This window comes from Pollachius pollachius (genome assembly GCF_949987615.1).
Source record: "Pollachius pollachius genome assembly, chromosome: 6".
Lineage (NCBI taxonomy): Eukaryota > Metazoa > Chordata > Actinopteri > Gadiformes > Gadidae > Pollachius > Pollachius pollachius.
In genome coordinates, this window is record NC_136939.1 from 336,236 (window position 1) to 355,904 (window position 19,669).

Here is a 19,669-nt window from a genome sequence, read left to right on the forward strand (position 1 = left end):
GACTGAAACAGAGGGGAATAGCGGTAGGCACAATTTCTTTTCCTAATAGTTATTTCCAGCAAACAGCTTCAAAAACATGTTTTCTGGAACTCAAATACTATGTTTACTTGTTGGTTAGACACCATAATGTCTCCTTTAATGAGCCAACACATGTACAGGACGCCTTCAGCTAGTACAGACCGGCCTGCTAATTGACCAATGAGACAGAAGAGGAGGGTTTAGCTTCACAGCCCTCCTGTCGTCCTCATGGACCAATGAGAGTAGAGAACCTGAGAAGAGGGCGGGGTCAGGGCTGACTCACTCTTCGTCCCTGAAGGGGGGCGGTCTCTCTAGGGAGAGGCTGCGGGGGAGGGGGGCGGGGCTGGGAGGGCGGGGCTCCTGCAGCGAGGTGGCCCGCAGGAGGGGCAGGCTGGGGGGGGGCAGGAGCAAGTCCTGCTCCCCATCGCTCCTCCGCGTCTCCGAAGGCTGGTGGTCCACCTCCTCCTCTTCCTCACGCACCTCCACCTCCACCTCCACCTCCACCTCCACCTCCACCCCCACCTCCACCTCCACCTCCACCTCCTCTTCCACCTCCACCTCCTCTTCCACCTCCACCGTCTCGGCCTCTGTGACTCCTGCTGGCTTCTGCTCCTCTGTCTCGGGCACCTCCTCCTCCTTCGGCTGCTCCTCCTCTTCCTCCAGGTCGCCGTCCTTCTCCTCCAGGATCCAGGCGTCTCCGCTGTGCTCCTCTCCAGGCTGGCACTCCGCGTCCTTGATGGCCTTCTGGTAGAGCTCCGAGAAACTCCTGAGGAGCCCGGAGACAGACGAGGAAGAGGTCAACACATGAGTAACCTCACCCTAACCCTAACTCTAACTCTAACCCTATCCCTGACCCTAACCCTAACTCTAACCCTAACCCTGACCCTAACTCAAACCCTTACCCTGACCCTAACCCTAACACTAACCCTAATCCTAACTCCTGAGGAGCCCGGAGACAGACGAGGAAGAGGTCAACACATGAGTAACCTCACCCTAACCCTAACTCTAACTCTAACCCTAACCCTGACCCTAACCCTAACTCTAACCCTAACCCTGACCCTAACCCTAACTCCTGAGGAGCACGGAGACAGACGAGGAAGAGGTCAACACATGAGTAACCTCACCCTAACCCTAACTCTAACTCTAACCCTAACCCTGACCCTAACCCTAACTCTAACCCTAACCCTGACCCTAACTCAAACCCTTACCCTGACCCTAACCCTAACACTAACCCTAATCCTAACTCCTGAGGAGCCCGGAGACAGACGAGGAAGAGGTCAACACATGAGTAACCTCACCCTAACCCTAACTCTAACTCTAACCCTAACACTAACCCTAACCCTAACTCTAACCCTAACCCTGACCCTAACCCTAACTCCTGAGGAGCACGGAGACAGACGAGGAAGAGGTCAACACATGAGTAACCTCACCCTAACCCTAACTCTAACTCTAACCCTAACCCTGACCCTAACCCTAACTCTAACCCTAACCCTGACCCTAACTCAAACCCTTACCCTGACCCTAACCCTAACACTAACCCTAATCCTAACTCCTGAGGAGCACGGAGACAGACGAGGAAGAGGTCAACACATGAGTAACCTCACCCTAACCCTAACTCTAACTCTAACCCTAACCCTGACCCTAATCCTAACTCCTGAGGAGCACGGAGACAGACGAGGAAGAGGTCAACACATGAGTAACCTCACCCTAACCCAGACCCTAACCCTGACCCTAACGCCTGATTTCCACCGGGGACGTAAGTGCCGCGGAATGGCTGCGCCGCGGTCACCACTGCTGATCGCTGCCGCTCTAATCAATGAAACCCTCCCCACCGGGCGCGCTGTGGAACGCCTCAGTAGCGTCCCAGGAGTGGCGCGCCGCGCCGCAGCGCTATCATTCCATAGCACTTCTATTTTTGACGCGAGCCATTGCTGAACCGCGTCAATTTCAACAGAGCAGATCGAGCCGGGCAGGAAGTGAAAAAGTAAAAGCCATAGAGCATCCGGTCAATTTTCAAAATAAAACACAATACTCATACTCATGTAGCCTATCACAACTTCACATCAACATTACGTCATGACCGGCGGCACCAGGTCAGCAGTCAATCAATCAAAGGGTCTCAGAGGGTCGGCAACATGGACGACGAGAGACTGATTGTCGAAGTGGAGCAACAAAAAAGAATGGAGAATGGGGTAAAATAAGGACAATGTCAGAAAGGAAAAAGCCTGGCATTTAATTACAGTAGATTTGGGAGTGGAAGGTGAGTACATTAGGTTTAGGATTATCGCGTGATCTCGTGATCTCGCGTGAATACGGCTGGCTCGCAAGGCAGCGCTATGCTGCCGTTACGCGCCCGGTGAGGAATGGAGCAGGGCAGAGTTCGCAGCCGTTCCGCGGCGCGTACGTCCCCAGGGGAAATCAGGCGTAACCCTGACCCTAACCCTGTCCCAAACCCTGTCCCAAACCCTAACCCTAATCCTGACACTAACCCTGACCCTAACCCTGACATTAACCCTGACATTAACCCTGACCCTAACCCTGTCCCAAACCCTGACCCTAATCCTGACACTAACCCTGACCCTACCCTGACACTAACCCTGACATTAACCCTGACCCTACCCTGACCCTAACCCTGACATTAACCCTGACCCTAACCCTGTCCGAAACCCTGACCCTAACCCTAACCCTGACCGTGACACCTGACCTCTGACCCCTGCCCCCTGACCTCTGACCCCTGAATCCTGACCTCTGACCCCTGATCCCTAACCTCTGCCCCCTGACCCATGACCTCTGACCCCTAACCTCTGACCCCTGACCCCGACCCCCGACCCTGCCCCTCCTCACCGGCGGGGCTTGCCGTTCTCGTCGGGGGGGATGACGGTGATGTGGATCTTGTGCGCGGTACGCAGCAGACGGCCCCGCTGCTCGGGGCCCAGGTGCACCAGGGGCCGACCGCAGAGCCGCACCACGCGGGCCCACAGCTGCAGCCCGCCGCTCTCTGCGTAGCCAAACCGCTGCAGCTCCGTCACGAAGCCCTCCTCGCTCATCAGGAAGCCCGGCTGGCCCACGCCGTCACGCAGCGGAGTGACCTCCAGCGCCTCGCACCCCCGCGTCACCAGCTGGGGCGGGGAGAGCGCTGTGTGTTAGGCTATGGTCAAAGGCTGGTATACATGTGTTAAAGGCTGGTATACATGTGTTAAAGGTTGGTATACATGTGTTAAAGGCTGGTATACATGTGTTAAAGGTTGGTATACATGTGTTAAAGGTTGGTATACATGTGTTAAAGGCTGGTATACATGTGTTAAAGGTTGGTATACATGTGTTAAAGGTTGGTATACATGTGTTAAAGGCTGGTATACATGTGTCAAAGGCTGGTATACATGTGTTAAAGGTTGGTATACATGTGTTAAAGGCTGGTATACATGTGTTAAAGGTTGGTATACATGTGTCAAAGGTTGGTATACATGTGTTAAAGGTTGGTATACATGTGTTAAAGGTTGGTATACATGTGTTAAAGGCTGGTATACATGTGTTAAAGGTTGGTATACATGTGTTAAAGGTTGGTATACATGTGTTAAAGGTTGGTATACATGTGTCAAAGGTTGGTATACATGTGTCAAAGGCTGGTATACATGTGTCAAAGGCTGGTATACATGTGTCAAAGGCTGGTATACATGTGTCAAAGGTTGGTATACATGTGTTAAAGGTTGGTATACATGTGTCAAAGGCTGGTATACATGTGTTAAAGGTTGGTATACATGTGTTAAAGGTTGGTATACATGTGTTAAAGGTTGGTATACATGTGTTAAAGGTTGGTATACATGTGTCAAAGGTTGGTATACATGTGTTAAAGGCTGGTATACATGTGTCAAAGGTTGGTATACATGTGTTAAAGGTTGGTATACATGTGTTAAAGGTTGGTATACATGTGTTAAAGGTTGGTATACATGTGTTAAAGGCTGGTATACATGTGTTAAAGGTTGGTATACATGTGTCAAAGGCTGGTATACATGTGTCAAAGGTTGGTATACATGTGTCAAAGGTTGGTATACATGTGTCAAAGGCTGGTATACACGTGTCAAAGGTTGGTATACATGTGTTAAAGGCTGGTATACACGTGTCAAAGGTTGGTATACATGTGTTAAAGGTTGGTATACATGTGTCAAAGGCTGGTATACATGTGTTAAAGGTTGGTATACATGTGTTAAAGGCTGGTATACATGTGTTAAAGGTTGGTATACATGTGTTAAAGGTTGGTATACATGTGTCAAAGGTTGGTATACATGTGTCAAAGGTTGGTATACATGTGTTAAAAGTTGGTATACATGTGTCAAAGGTTGGTATACATGTGTCAAAGGTTGGTATACATGTGTTAAAGGTTGGTATACATGTGTCAAAGGCTGGTATACATGTGTCAAAGGTTGGTATACATGTGTCAAAGGTTGGTATACATGTGTCAAAGGTTGGTATACATGTGTCAAAGGTTGGTATACATGTGTTAAAGGTTGGTATACATGTGTCAAAGGCTGGTATACATGTGTTAAAGGTTGGTATACATGTGTTAAAGGTTGGTATACATGTGTCAAAGGCTGGTATACATGTGTTAAAGGTTGGTATACATGTGTTAAAGGTTGGTATACATGTGTCAAAGGTTGGTATACATGTGTTAAAGGTTGGTATACATGTGTTAAAGGTTGGTATACATGTGTTAAAGGTTGGTATACATGTGTTAAAGGCTGGTATACATGTGTTAAAGGTTGGTATACATGTGTTAAAGGTTGGTATACATGTGTTAAAGGCTGGTATACATGTGTTAAAGGCTGGTATACATGTGTTAAAGGTTGGTATACATGTGTTAAAGGTTGGTATACATGTGTTAAAGGCTGGTATACATGTGTTAAAGGTTGGTATACATGTGTTAAAGGTTGGTATACATGTGTTAAAGGTTGGTATACATGTGTTAAAGGTTGGTATACATGTGTTAAAGGCTGGTATACATGTGTTAAAGGTTGGTATACATGTGTTAAAGGTTGGTATACATGTGTTAAAGGTTGGTATACATGTGTTAAAGGTTGGTATACATGTGTTAAAGGCTGGTATACATGTGTCAAAGGCTGGTATACATGTGTTAAAGGTTGGTATACATGTGTCAAAGGTTGGTATACATGTGTTAAAGGTTGGTATACATGTGTTAAAGGTTGGTATACATGTGTTAAAGGTTGGTATACATGTGTCAAAGGCTGGTATACATGTGTTAAAGGTTGGTATACATGTGTTAAAGGTTGGTATACAAGTTGTTTGGACGTTCTCTTTTGTTATTATACGTTATATCTGTAATTGTAATGCTTTGGCAACACTGTGGAGGGGTCTGTCAGGATGCCTCCTCAGACTCTACCCACGTGAGGTCACCCCAGGGGGGCCATGTTGTTCTAATAGTGGCTCTCCCTGTGGGGGCTGACCCTGCCACCTGACCCCATCAGGCCCTCAGAGACGAGACAGAAGGGCCAATCACCTCCAGCCGCTGCACCACCTCCCTGATGTCCTCCGCCTGGCCCTCCGCCACCGAGATCCACACCGACTGGCCGCGGGCGTAGAAGATGTCCAGGCAGGGCCCGCCCTCTTTGCTGTCTGTCACCGCCTTCCAGCCAATCACGTCGCGGCAGGAGCAGTTGAACACCACCCGGCGCGAGTAGCGCTCGATGAGCACCACCGCCTCGGCCGACACCCCCAGCAGGCAGGGCAGCCTGCGGGCCCCCCCACCTCCGTCCCCCTCCACCGGCCCCTCCCCCTCCTCCCCCCCCTCCTCCTCCTCCTCGCTGGCCACGCCCACCAGCACCGCCCACACCAGCGCCCCCGCGCTGTGCAGCTCCGCCCCCTTGGATCCCTTCAGCTTGTCCTTGCGCTTGCTGCCCAGCGACAGCAGGGGGAACTTGGTGGAGGAGTCGATGGGCGTGGTGGTGACGTAGTTCTCCGCCAGGTCCCTCAGGTACTCCTGCCGCGTTCGCGTCGCCATGGAGCGGAACTTCTCCGCCTTCTCCGCCGCATTCTCCGCGTTCACCGCCTTGGCCAATAGGAAGTCCCGGAAGGCGTTGGAGCGCGGGAACCGGGCGCCACGAGGGAAGAGCGGCCCGAAGAGCGGGATGTCTTTAGAACGGGTCACCGCCACCCTGTGGGGGAGAGGGGGAGAGGGGGGAGAGAGAGGGTTAGACAGGGGGATGTCTTTAGAACGGGTCACCGCCACCCTATGGGGGAGAGGGGGGAGGGGGGAGAGAGAGGGTTAGACAGGGGGATGTCTTTAGAACGGGTCACCGCCACCCTGTGGGGGAGAGGGGGAGAGGGGGGAGAGAGAGGGTTAGACAGGGGGATGTCTTTAGAACGGGTCACCGCCACCCTGTGGGGGAGAGGGGGAGAGGGGGGAGAGAGAGGGTTAGACAGGGGGATGTCTTTAGAACGGGTCACCGCCACCCTATGGGGGAGAGGGGGAGAGGGGGGAGAGAGAGGGTTAGACAGGGGGATGTCTTTAGAACGGGTCACCGCCACCCTATGGGGGAGAGGGGGAGAGGGGGGAGAGAGAGGGTTAGACAGGGGGATGTCTTTAGAACGGGTCACCGCCACCCTGTGGGGGAGAGGGGGAGAGGGGGGAGAGAGAGGGTTAGACAGGGGGATGTCTTTAGAACGGGTCACCGCCACCCTGTGGGGGAGAGGGGGAGAGGGGGGAGAGAGAGGGTTAGACAGGGGGATGTCTTTAGAACGGGTCACCGCCACCCTATGGGGGAGAGGGGGAGAGGGGGGGAGAGAGGGTTAGACAGGGGGATGTCTTTAGAACGGGTCACCGCCACCCTATGGGGGAGAGGGGGAGAGGGGGGAGAGAGAGGGTTAGACAGGGGGATGTCTTTAGAACGGGTCACCGCCACCCTGTGGGGGAGAGGGGGAGAGGGGGGAGAGAGAGGGTTAGACAGGGGGATGTCTTTAGAACGGGTCACCGCCACCCTATGGGGGAGAGGGGGAGAGGGGGGGAGAGAGAGGGTTAGACAGGGGGATGTCTTTAGAACAGGTCACCGCCACCCTATGGGGGAGAGGGGGGAGGGGGGAGAGAGAGGGTTAGACAGGGGGATGTCTTTAGAACGGGTCACCGCCACCCTATGGGGGAGAGGGGGAGAGGGGGGGAGAGAGAGGGTTAGACAGGGGGATGTCTTTAGAACGGGTCACCGCCACCCTGTGGGGGAGAGGGGGAGAGGGGGGGAGAGAGAGGGTTAGACAGGGGGATGTCTTTAGAACGGGTCACCGCCACCCTATGGGGGAGAGGGGGGAGGGGGGAGAGAGAGGGTTAGACAGGGGGATGTCTTTAGAACGGGTCACCGCCACCCTGTGGGGGAGAGGGGGGAGGGGGGAGAGAGAGGGTTAGACAGGGGGATGTCTTTAGAACAGGTCACCGCCACCCTATGGGGGAGAGGGGGAGAGGGGGGGAGAGAGCTAAGTGATGAGTATCAGGCTGAGCGTTCAGTGAATCATTAGAGTTCTCCTCTCTCTCCGGGAGCTGACTTTGTAAACATTTCCCATCATCGTAAAACGGCCGTGGTACTAAAACTATTTCATTAAAATACCTCAAAGACAGAAAACAAAGACAGGCTGACGTCTGCATTATCATTCATTATCTTTTTACTGGACAATCAATATTTGGCTCTGAAAACATTTTCCCTCACATTAGCTATTCCTCAAATATTTTTTAAAGTCAAACGTTGAGCTGAGAACCGTTCCAGCTGCAGTGTCTGCACCAAACATCTGCCTTCGGCATGTCCCAAATCCCATCCCATCAGAACGTGTTCCAGCCCGTTGGGTTCCCCTCCCAGCAGAGAACTGGTCCTCGCTTTAGGATTGGACCCTGGGTACTCTATCTACCTCTGACTCCTCCAACCTCCCTTAGAAACTACCTCCTTCATGGTCATTGACCTCCTCTGCACGCGCCTTAGGGAATAGGTTGGGCAAGAATATTTATAATCGCATTTGGATTGTATGGCTTGATGTTTGGATTAAAATGTAATTAATTACCACCAGACATAAAACTCATTGGAAAGAGAGAGAGAGAGAGAGAGAGAGAGAGACAGAGAGAGAGAGGGAGAGAGACAGAGAGAGAGACAGAGAGAGAGAGAGAGAGAGAGAGAGACAGAGAGAGAGACAGAGAGAGATAGAGAGGGAGAGAGACAGAGAGAGAGAGAGAGAGAGAGAGAGAGAGAGAGGGAGAGAGACAGAGAGAGAGACAGAGAGAGAGAGAGAGAGAGAGAGAGAGAGGAGCGGGGGAGGAGCCAGGGGACGGGGGGTGTTCAGAGAGAGAGGGAGAGAGGGCGGGGCCACACCTGTAGCTGGTGTGGGCGGAGCCCGGCCGCTGCACCTGGACGATGATGAAGACGTGCTGGAAGTGGGAGCGGATGGAGCGCGGGGTGAAGGGCACGGCGCCTGGCTCCTGGAACACGATGGTCACGATGTCGTTACCGATGTGCCTCTTCCTCAGCAGCTGGGGGGGGGGAGAGGGTGAATTGAAGGGGTCTGGCAGGATGCTCCCTCCCAACATGAGGCAGGCGTCCAGCGAGCATCTCTGATTGGCACTACAGACAGCCTATCTCCTCGTCTTCCTCACCGCCACAATTTGCCTTTCAGCCAGACCAGAGAACCCCTCAGCCTGGAGAACCCAGCCTGGGGTACCCCTTAGCCTGGAGAACCCAGCCTGGAGAACCTAGCATAGGAAACCCCCCAGCCTGGAGAACCCAGCCTGGGGTACCCCTCGGCCTGAGGAACCCAGCCTGGGGAACCCCTCAGCCTGGAGAACCTAGCATAGAAAACCCCTCAGCCTGGAGAACCCAGCATGGGGAACCCCTCAGCTTGGGGAACCCAGCATGGGGAACCCCTCAGTCTGGGGAACCCCTCAGCCTGGAGGACCCAGTGTGGAGAACCCCTCAGCCTGGAGAACACAGCCTGGAGAACCCAGACCACACACTGTTACCTGCTGCGTGTTGTTGGAGGTGTAGGGCAGCATGGTCGACACGTGGAACATGATCTCATAGTCCTGGTAGCGGGTGTAGAGAGAGTGGGTCCCTGTGGAGTCAGCTACACACACACACACACACACGCACACACACACACACACACACACACACACACACACACACACACACACACACACACACACACGCACACACACACACACACACACGCACACACACACAGACACAAACAGACACAAACACACACACACACAACAAACACACACATACACACACACACACACAGACACACACAAAAAACGGACACAAACAGACATAAAAGCACACACACACACACACACACACACAGCCACACACAAACACACGCACACAAAGTGAGAGAAAGAAGTGTTAAGAAAAATCCTCACATCCAACATAATCAAGAGTGACTTCAAATGAAATGACATTTCTATCTATATTATCCAGTTCTATATCCTCATGTTCCTCAGGTGTGACCAGAGCCTGGTCTGAGGCCAGTCTGAGGCCTGGTCTCTGGTCTGAGGCCTGGTCTCTGGTCTGAGGCCTGGTCTCTGGTCTCTGGTCTCTGTTCTCTGGTCTGAGGCCTGGTCTCTGGTCTGAGGCCTGGTCTCTGGTCTCTGGTCTGAGGCCTGGTCTCTGGTCTCTGGTCTCTGGTCTGGTCTCTGGTCTGGTCTCTGGTCTGGTCTCTGGTCTCTGGTCTCTGGTCTGGTCTCTGGTCTCTGGTCTCTGGTCTCTGGTCTCTGGTCTCTGGTCTGGCCTCTGGTCGCTCTCTGGTCTCTGGTCTCTGGTCTCTGGTCTCTGGTCTCTGGTCTCTGGTCTGGTCTGGTCTCTGGTCTCTGGTCTGGTCCCCGGTCTGGTCTCTGGTCTCTGGCCTCTGGTCTCTGGTCTCTGGTCTCTGGTCTCTGGTCTGGTCTCTGGTCTGGTCTCTGGTCTGGTCTCTGGTCTCTGGTCTCTGGTCTCTGGTCTCTGGTCTGGTCCCTGGTCTCTGGTCTCTGGTCTCTGGTCTCTGGTCTCTGGTCTCTGGTCTCTGGTCTGGTCTGGTCTCTGGTCTCTGGTCTCTGGTCTCTGGTCTCTGGTCTGGTCCCTGGTCTCTGGTCTCTGGTCTCTGGTCTCTGGTCTCTGGTCTGGTCTCTGGTCTGGTCTCTGTTCTCTGGTCTCTGGTCTCTGGTCTGGTCTCTGGTCTGGTCTCTGGTCTGGTCTCTGGTCTCTGGTCTGGTCCCTGGTCCCTGGTCTCTGGTCTCTGGTCTCTAGTCTGGCCTCTGGTCTTTGGTCTGGTCCCTGGTCTGGCCTCTGGTCTCTGGTCTCTGGTCTCTGGTCTCTGGTCTCTGGTCTCTGGTCTCTGGTCTGGTCTCTGGTCTGGTCTCTGGTCTCTGGTCTCTGGTCTGGTCTCTGGTCTGGTCTCTGGTCTCTGGTCTGGTCCCTGGTCCCTGGTCTCTGGTCTCTGGTCTCTGGTCTCTAGTCTGGTCCCCGGTCTGGTCTCTGGTCTCTGGCCTCTGGTCTCTGGTCTCTGGTCTCTGGTCTCTGGTCTGGTCTCTGGTCTGGTCTCTGGTCTGGTCTCTGGTCTCTGGTCTGGTCCCTGGTCTCTGGTCTCTGGTCTGGTCCCTGGTCCCTAGTCTCTGGTCTCTGGTCTCTGGTCTCTAGTCTGGTCTCTGGTCTCTGGTCTGGTCTCTGGTCTGGTCTCTGGTCTCTGGTCTCTGGTCTCTGGTCTGGTCTCTGGTCTGGTCCCTGGTCCCTAGTCTCTGGTCTCTGGTCTCTGGTCTCTGGTCTGGTCTCTGGTCTCTGGTCTGGTCCCTGGTCCCTGGTCTCTGGTCTCTGGTCTCTAGTCTGGTCTCTGGTCCCTGGTCTGGTCCCTGGTCTGGCCTCTGGTCTCTGGTCTGACTCACTCTTGTTGTCCAGCTGGGCGCGGTACTTGTCCCAGCCCTTGAGCCGGACGCGCTCCCCCAGGAGGTCCAGGAACTCCTCGAAGGCGGGGCCGGAGCCCTCGTTGTTGTACATGTCCTCCTCGGAGCTCTGGCCCGCCCGGCAGTACATCACCCCCACCTTCCTCTGGAAGTTCAGCTGGAGGGGGGCAGAGGGCAGGTTAGGAGGGGGGGCTGGGGGTCTCACTAAGACCAGGACAGGGGGAGAGTGACCTGGAGGAGGAGGGGCCGTGGGGTGGGGGGAGGAGAGGGGGAGAGAGGTTGACGGGGGGAGGAGGTCTGATGGGTCAATTGGCGCTTTGGGGCACAAATCCATCAATGTAAAGTGCAGCTTTAAAGATCAATACTCTGATATAGACGTGTTCTGAAGAGCTGGGGGGCTGCCAGCTCTGCTGCTCGCTGCTGGCCCCGTGCTGGCCCCTAAGGGCCCCGTGTTGGCCCCGTGCTGGCCCCTAACGGCCCCTAAGGGCCCCTAACGGCCCTGTGCTGGCCCCGTGCTGGCACCGTGCTTGGTCCAGCACACAGTACTAACCCAATATTTGTAAACCCCTGGTCTAGAGGTCAGGGTGACCCCTGGTCCAGAGGTCAAGGTGACCCCTGGTCTAGAGGTCAAGGTGACCCCTGGTCTAGAGGTCAGGGTGACCCCTGGTCTAGAGGTCAGGGTGTTTGTCTGGACTGGTCAAAGCCCACCTGTGTGTGTTCTCACTGCCTACAGGTGGGCCACTAGCTGCTCCACAATGTCTGCTGACCTGTTAGACCCTGGGACCACAGCCTCCAGCCTGGACTGAATGGGGGGGGCAGTAACCCTGAATCCTCCCTACAGGGGGGGCAGTAACCCTGAATCCTGCCTACAGGGGGGGCAGTTACCCTGAATCCTCCCTACGGGGGGGGCAGTAACCCTGAATCCTCCCTACGGGGGGGCAGTTACCCTGAATCCTCCCTAAGGGGGGGGCAGTAACCCTGAATCCTCCGTACAGGGGGGGCAGTAACCATGAATCCTGCATACAGGGGGGGCAGTTACCCTGAATCCTCCCTAAGGGGGGGGCAGTAACCCTGAATCCTCCGTACAGGGGGGGCAGTAACCCTGAATCCTCCCTACGGGGGGCAGTAACCCTGGGGGTGGACGTCCAGATGCAGGTCTGCCTTGAGTGGACAGGACACTGTGATTTAATCTCACTGCTCCTTCAGCATTTCTCAGATTATCTTTAACTTCTCTCATGACCAGAGGAGAGGACGTTATCACCAGCCTGACTCACACAAACCCACCACACACACACACACACACACACACACACACACACACACACACACACACACACACACACACACACACACACACACACACACACATACACATGCACGCACGCACACACACACATACACACGCAGCATGCACAACACACACACACTTTTTCTCGCCTGTAAATCGGATACCATTTAGTCTAGGAACAAAAATAACCTTGAACGATTATTCGGTCATCTGGCAATATATCTCCTGTATCATTTTTTTTAAATTAGATTCAAAACACACTTTCATCCAAAGATTGTAAAATGTGAAACCCGACATATGCTCTGTGTCCTTGACGTAGTCATTTGATTCTACCAATCACCTCCAGCCAGGAGACGCCTTAAACCTCCACTACAACACGGCAGGAGGAGTATTATAGTATCTATATATAAGTATATATAATAATAATATCTGCTGAAGAGGTGACCTTGATGAAGGAGATGAACCGTCCCTTTGCATTGTTACGTCACAATAATGCACATATTGTGTACATAGATACATATTTATTGTTTCTTGTGACATATTCAGCCTTTTTATTAAATCTATCTTCTTAATTTTCCTTTCTTTATTTTTTATCTATCATTCATTAATAACATTAATAACATAACATTAATAATCATTTGTTTTGATTCCTATCGCTGTCCTCTCCTCTCTGTTGTGAGTACTGTCACACTCCTATTAAACCATTGATGTTCCAGCCGCAGCTCATCCATTCACCCCCACCTCCCCCACCCCCCTCTTTGCCCCTGGCCCTGACTCTCCCCCCTGACTCACCCCTTGAACCCGACTCACCCCTTGCTCGTCCAGCTTCAGCAGGGTGTCGCGGACCTTGGGCGAGGTGGAGGCGAGGCGCAGGCAGTGCAGGTTGAGCTCGGGGATGATGAACTCCAGCAGCCTCTTGGGGGACAGCCCCCGGGGGGTGGTGTGGCGCGCCGCCGAGGGCACAGACTCCTCCAGGATGGACCCCCGCAGGGTCTTCAGCTGGGGGGGGGGGGGATCACAGGGTTAGCCTACACTGGACCCCGCAGGGTCTTCAGCTGGGAGGGGGGGTCTTGTGGGGGGGGTCTCTGTGTGTACCTCTGTGGTGCGGAAGATGATCCTGTAGTTGTACTGTGCTCCGCTGGAACCCTCCCGCTCCTCCCGGCGGAAGCTGATGGCCACCGGGCCGAGCCGCTCGTCAATGCCAAAGAAGTTCTGGTGTTCTGAAGGACGAGAGACACAAGAAGGTTCACTAAGAGACACAAGAAGAGACACAAGAAGGTTTACTAAGAGACACAAGAAGGTTCACTAAGAGACACAAGAAGGTTCACAACCAGAGACACAAGAAGGTTCACTAAGAGACACAAGAAGAGACACAAGAAGGTCCACTAAGAGACACAAGAAGGTTCACTAAGAGACACAAGAAGGTTCACAACCAGAGACACAAGAAGATTCACTAAGAGACACAAGAAGGTTCACAACCAGAGACACAAGAAGGTTCACTAAGAGACACAAGAAGGTTCACTAAGAGACACAAGAAGGTTCACAACCAGAGACACAAGAAGGTTCACTAAGAGACACAAGAAGGTTCACAACCAGAGACACAAGAAGGTTCACTAAGAGACGCAAGAAGGTCCACTAAGAGACACAAGAAGGTTCACAACCAGAGACACAAGAAGGTTCACTAAGAGCCACAAGAAGGTTCACTAAGAGACACAAGAAGAGACACAAGAAGGTTTACTAAGAGACACAAGAAGGTTCACTAAGAGACACAAGAAGGTTCATTAAGAGACACAAGAAGGTTCACAACCAGAGACACAAGAAGGTTCACTAAGAGACACAAGAAGAGACACAAGAAGGTTCACTAAGAGACACAAGAAGGTTCACAACCAGAGACACAAGAAGGTTCACTAAGAGACACAAGAAGGTTCACAACCAGAGACACAAGAAGGTTCACTAAGAGACACAAGAAGGTTCACTAAGAGACACAAGAAGGTTCACAACCAGAGACACAAGAAGGTTCACAAAGAGACACAAGAAGGTTCACAACCAGAGACACAAGAAGGTTCACTAAGAGACACAAGAAGGTCCACTAAGAGACACAAGAAGGTTCACAACCAGAGACACAAGAAGGTTCACTAAGAGACACAAGAAGGTTCACTAAGAGACACAAGAGGGTCACTAAGAGACACAAGAAGGTTCACTAAGAGACACAAGAAGGTTCACAACCAGAGACACAAGAAGGTTCACTAAGAGACACAAGAAGGTTCACAACCAGAGACACAAGAAGGTTCACTAAGAGACACAAGAAGAGACACAAGAAGGTTCACTAAGAGACACAAGAAGGTTCACTAAGAGACACAAGAAGGTTCACAACCAGAGACACAAGAAGATTCACTAAGAGACACAAGAAGGTTCACAACCAGAGACACAAGAAGGTTCACTAAGAGACACAAGAAGGTTCACAACCAGAGACACAAGAAGGTTCACTAAGAGACACAAGAAGGTTCACAACCAGAGACACAAGAAGGTTCACTAAGAGACGCAAGAAGGTCCACTAAGAGACACAAGAAGGTTCACAACCAGAGACACAAGAAGGTTCACTAAGAGACACAAGAAGGTTCACTAAGAGACACAAGAAGAGACACAAGAAGGTTTACTAAGAGACACAAGAAGGTTCACTAAGAGACACAAGAAGGTTCATTAAGAGACACAAGAAGGTTCACAACCAGAGACACAAGAAGGTTCACTAAGAGACACAAGAAGAGACACAAGAAGGTTCACTAAGAGACACAAGAAGGTTCACAACCAGAGACACAAGAAGGTTCACTAAGAGACACAAGAAGGTTCACAACCAGAGACACAAGAAGGTTCACTAAGAGACACAAGAAGGTTCACTAAGAGACACAAGAAGGTTCACAACCAGAGACACAAGAAGGTTCACAAAGAGACACAAGAAGGTTCACAACCAGAGACACAAGAAGGTTCACTAAGAGACACAAGAAGGTCCACTAAGAGACACAAGAAGGTTCACAACCAGAGACACAAGAAGGTTCACTAAGAGACACAAGAAGGTTCACTAAGAGACACAAGAGGGTCACTAAGAGACACAAGAAGGTTCACTAAGAGACACAAGAAGGTTCACAACCAGAGACACAAGAAGGTTCACTAAGAGACGCAAGAAGGTCCACTAAGAGACACAAGAAGGTTCACTAAGAGACACAAGAAGAGACACAAGAAGGTTTACTAAGAGACACAAGAAGGTTCACTAAGAGACACAAGAAGGTTCACAACCAGAGACACAAGAAGGTTCACTAAGAGACACAAGAAGAGACACAAGAAGGTTCACTAAGAGACACAAGAAGGTTCACTAAGAGACACAAGAAGGTTCACAACCAGAGACACAAGAAGATTCACTAAGAGACACAAGAAGGTTCACAACCAGAGACACAAGAAGGTTCACTAAGAGACACAAGAAGGTTCACTAAGAGACACAAGAAGGTTCACAACCAGAGACACAAGAAGGTTCACTAAGAGACACAAGAAGGTTCACAACCAGAGACACAAGAAGGTTCACTAAGAGACACAAGAAGGTCCACTAAGAGACACAAGAAGGTTCACAACCAGAGACACAAGAAGGTTCACTAAGAGACACAAGAAGGTTCACTAAGAGACACAAGAAGAGACACAAGAAGGTTTACTAAGAGACACAAGAAGGTTCACTAAGAGACACAAGAAGGTTCATTAAGAGACACAAGAAGGTTTACAACCAGAGACACAAGAAGGTTCACTAAGAGACACAAGAAGAGACACAAGAAGGTTCACTAAGAGACACAAGAAGGTTCACTAAGAGACACAAGAAGGTTCACAACCAGAGACACAAGAAGGTTCATTTAGAGACACAAGAAGGTTCACAACCAGAGACACAAGAAGGTTCACTAAGAGACACAAGAAGGTTCACTAAGAGACACAAGAAGGTTCACAACCAGAGACACAAGAAGGTTCACAAAGAGACACAAGAAGGTTCACAACCAGAGACACAAGAAGGTTCACTAAGAGACACAAGAAGGTCCACTAAGAGACACAAGAAGGTTCACAACCAGAGACACAAGAAGGTTCACTAAGAGACACAAGAAGGTTCACTAAGAGACACAAGAGGGTCACTAAGAGACACAAGAAGGTTCACTAAGAGACACAAGAAGGTTCACAACCAGAGACACAAGAAGGTTCACTAAGAGACACAAGAAGGTTCACAACCAGAGACACAAGAAGGTTCACTAAGAGACACAAGAAGGTTCACAACCAGAGACACAAGAAGGTTCACTAAGAGACACAAGAAGGTTCACAACCAGAGACACAAGAAGGTTCACTAAGAGACACAAGAAGGTTCACAACCAGAGACACAAGAAGGTTCACTAAGAGACACAAGAAGGTTCACAACCAGAGACACAAGAAGGTTCACTAAGAGACACAAGAAGGTTCACAACCAGAGACACAAGAAGGTTCACTAAGAGACACAAGAAGGTTCACTAAGAGACACAAGAAGGTTCACTAAGAGACACAAGAAGGTTCACAACCAGAGACACAAGAAGGTTCACTAAGAGACACAAGAAGGTTCACTAAGAGACACAAGAAGGTTCACTAAGAGACACAAGAAGAGACACAAGAAGGTTCACTAAGAGACACAAGAAGAGACACAAGAAGGTTCACTACCAGAGACAAGTGTTTGTATGTGTGTGTGTGCGTGTGTGTGTGACTGTGTGTGTGTGTGTGTGTGTTGAAATTAGGTGCGATAACCCCCCACACACACACACACTCTGAAGTGCTCTGAGTGCCGATTAAAGTGCTACATAAAAGCGTCAGATGAATGAATTCATTATTTGTTTCTTTCAATTGATGAATTGTGAAGATAAACAACATTCTGGAGTATGAGGAGCTGAGGCTGAACGCTCTCCCTCTCTGGCTCTGCGCTGAACAAGCCCATACACATCATATTAATACAGCCCCCCCTCTGGGCCCCGGGGCCCCCTACCTTTCATGTAGAAGTACTTGCGGTAGTAGTGGGCCCCCAGGTCAGCGTGCTCGATGAAGTAGTTGCTCTTCCCCTGCTGCTGCACGTGGCTCTCCCGCGGCTCCTCCAGCACCGACACCGCGTCGTTGGGGCTCCTGAAGCTCAGCCGGGGGCCACGCCCGCCCGGGCCCCGCCCCGGGCCCCGCCCCAGCCCCGCCCGCTCCTCCCCGCCCATCTCGTTGCGGAAGTGGGGGCAGCTGAGGAGCAGCTCGTTGTCGTTGCCGTCACCCTCGTCCACGAGCAGCGACTGCTCGGGGTCGTCCCCGGCCCCGGCCCCGCCCCCGGCCACGCCCCCGGCCCCGCCCCCGGCTCCGCCCCCGCCCTGCGAGGGGCTGGCGGCGGTGCCGCCCTGGGACGGCGGCCGCAGCGTGGAGGCGGCTGAGGCCCCCGAGGTGATGTTCTTCTTGCGGCCGATGCTGTCGCGGTTGGAGGCGGCCTCCGTCAGGTCCAGCAGGATGCTCTGCACGTCGTAGTGGGCGAAGTTCCGCACCCAGGCCCCGCCCCCCAGGCTGTCGTAGGGGCCGGGCTGGGGGATCTGGGGGGGGCCGGGCTTGGCCTTCTTGCCCAGCCCCTCGGGCTTGGGGGGCTTGGCGGGTTTGGGGGAGTCGGCGGGCGCGGACAGGCCGCGGAAGAAGCCGTCGGGCTGGGGGGGGGTCCCCTGCAGGCCCAGCAGCAGGAAGGGGTCCTTGAAGCGCAGCGCGTTGGGGCTCAGGGGCCCCCGGTCGTCGGGGTGGGGCCCCGGGGGGCCGTGGCTCTGTCTCTCCAGGGAGGAGAGGCTGCCGTACTCGCGGTGCAGCAGGTCCCCCTGGGCCCCGGGCCCTGCCTTCTCCCCCCCGGCCCGGACCCCCGCCTTGCCCCCCGTCTTGCCGGCCGAGTCGGGGTCCCCTAGCGTGACGTCGCTGTTGCTCCTCTGCATGATGGGCCCCCGGCCCCCAGAACGCAGCGCCAGCCCCGCCCTGCTGGGGGTCAGCGACTCCTCCGCCTCGCCGCCCTCGCTCTCCCTCCGGGGGGGCCATTCCACCACCCCCCCCTCCCGCTTGGCATCGTAGTTGACCGAGGCCACCGGGGGGCGCACGTTCTGCCGCCGGAACTTGCGGATGAAAAGGTCATCAGATTGCATGGCTGCTGGGATGCTGATCTCCACGGCAACGGTGGCCTTATCTCCACGTGGGTAGCACGTCTCCGCACTCTCTCTCTCTCTCCCCCTCTCCCTCCCTCTCCCTCTCTCTCCCTCTCTCCCCCTCTCTCCCCCTCTCTCCCCCTCTCTGCCTCCCTCTCCCTCTCTCTCCCCCCCTCTCCCCCTCTCTCCCTCTCTCCCCTGGTGCTGATCAGAGGGTGTCTATGGGCTAATGTGCTGTGCTGGCAGTCACAGAGTCCTTGTCTGAATCAGCAGCGATGGGCTCAGCAGGGCCGGTTATTCGGGGTCCAGCGCTGGCTCTGGGGCTCACGGTGCGGGAGTGTGTGTGCGCTGTGCGTAGGTGTGTGTCTTTGGTGGCATTCCAGTTGTCCTGCGTTTCTCCTGTCCTGTGATGGGGCCGTGGTCATGACTGAAGCTCCGCCTCCTCCCACGCCGCCATCTTGTCCCTTAGGGAGCACGCCTCAGCACTCACAGCCTCTGTGTGGGCTCCGCCCGTCTCCACCTGCAGACACACAAAACACCACCTCAGTACAACGCACAACACAAAACACCACCTCAGTACAACACAACGCACAACACAAAACACCACCTCTCAGTACAACACAAAAACACCTCCTCTGAGGTCAACAGAATGCACAACCTCTAAATCAACACAACACACCACCTCTAACAACAACACAACGCACCACAACACAACGCACACCTCTAAGGTTGAGGTCAACACAGCGAATGATGACGTTGATATCTTTTCAGCCGAGACTTTTTACGCCGCTCCTAGCTGCTGACTTCCTGTTCTCTCAGAACTCTTCTCTCTCTTCTATAAATAACTTCCTCTCTCGCCTCCCGGTCCACAGCGAGGTACCAACAGAGGCCATCCCACCCAGAGCCCAGCCTCCAGACCATCAGAACACCGTCAGAGAGGGAGGAGCCTCTCTGACGGCTGAACACAGTAAGGGGAACCAGAGAGACACTCAGACAGACGTCTCTCTCTGTCCTCAGACAGACAGACGTCTCTCTCTGTCCTCCCCATGCCGTCCTCTCCTGCCTCTCTGACCCAGCTGACGGAGGCCAGCTGACGGAGGCCAGCTGACGGAGGCCTGCTGCCCACCAGGTATTGTCGTATGTTAATACCTGGTGTGTTGCGATCGGTAAGGTGCGAAGCTACTTCCTGTCTCTCAGTTTTCACTTCCTGTCTCTCTTTCAACGTTGGCTGAGAGCAGGTGATGCAAGAGTGTGTGC

The 19,669-nt window shown here is 53.1% G+C and overlaps 1 protein-coding gene across 1 annotated transcript in view; it reads right to left on the minus strand.

Annotated features, from left to right (window-relative positions):
- Nucleotides 1–18,494, minus strand: part of sipa1 (signal-induced proliferation-associated 1) — a 30,197-nt gene extending 11,703 nt beyond the window's left edge. Inside the window, exons 1-10 of the mRNA XM_079738963.1 lie at nt 17,254–18,494; nt 13,320–13,444; nt 13,035–13,223; nt 10,919–11,093; nt 9,017–9,120; nt 8,373–8,530; nt 5,531–6,185; nt 2,863–3,137; nt 577–784; nt 302–501 (exon numbers count right to left, since the gene is read on the minus strand). Coding sequence (XP_079595089.1) covers nt 302–501; nt 577–784; nt 2,863–3,137; nt 5,531–6,185; nt 8,373–8,530; nt 9,017–9,120; nt 10,919–11,093; nt 13,035–13,223; nt 13,320–13,444; nt 17,254–18,412 — 3,248 coding nt within the window. The 5' untranslated portion in view covers nt 18,413–18,494. The remainder of the gene's footprint in view (nt 1–301; nt 502–576; nt 785–2,862; nt 3,138–5,530; nt 6,186–8,372; nt 8,531–9,016; nt 9,121–10,918; nt 11,094–13,034; nt 13,224–13,319; nt 13,445–17,253) is intronic.
- Nucleotides 18,495–19,669: the final 1,175 nt, after the last annotated feature.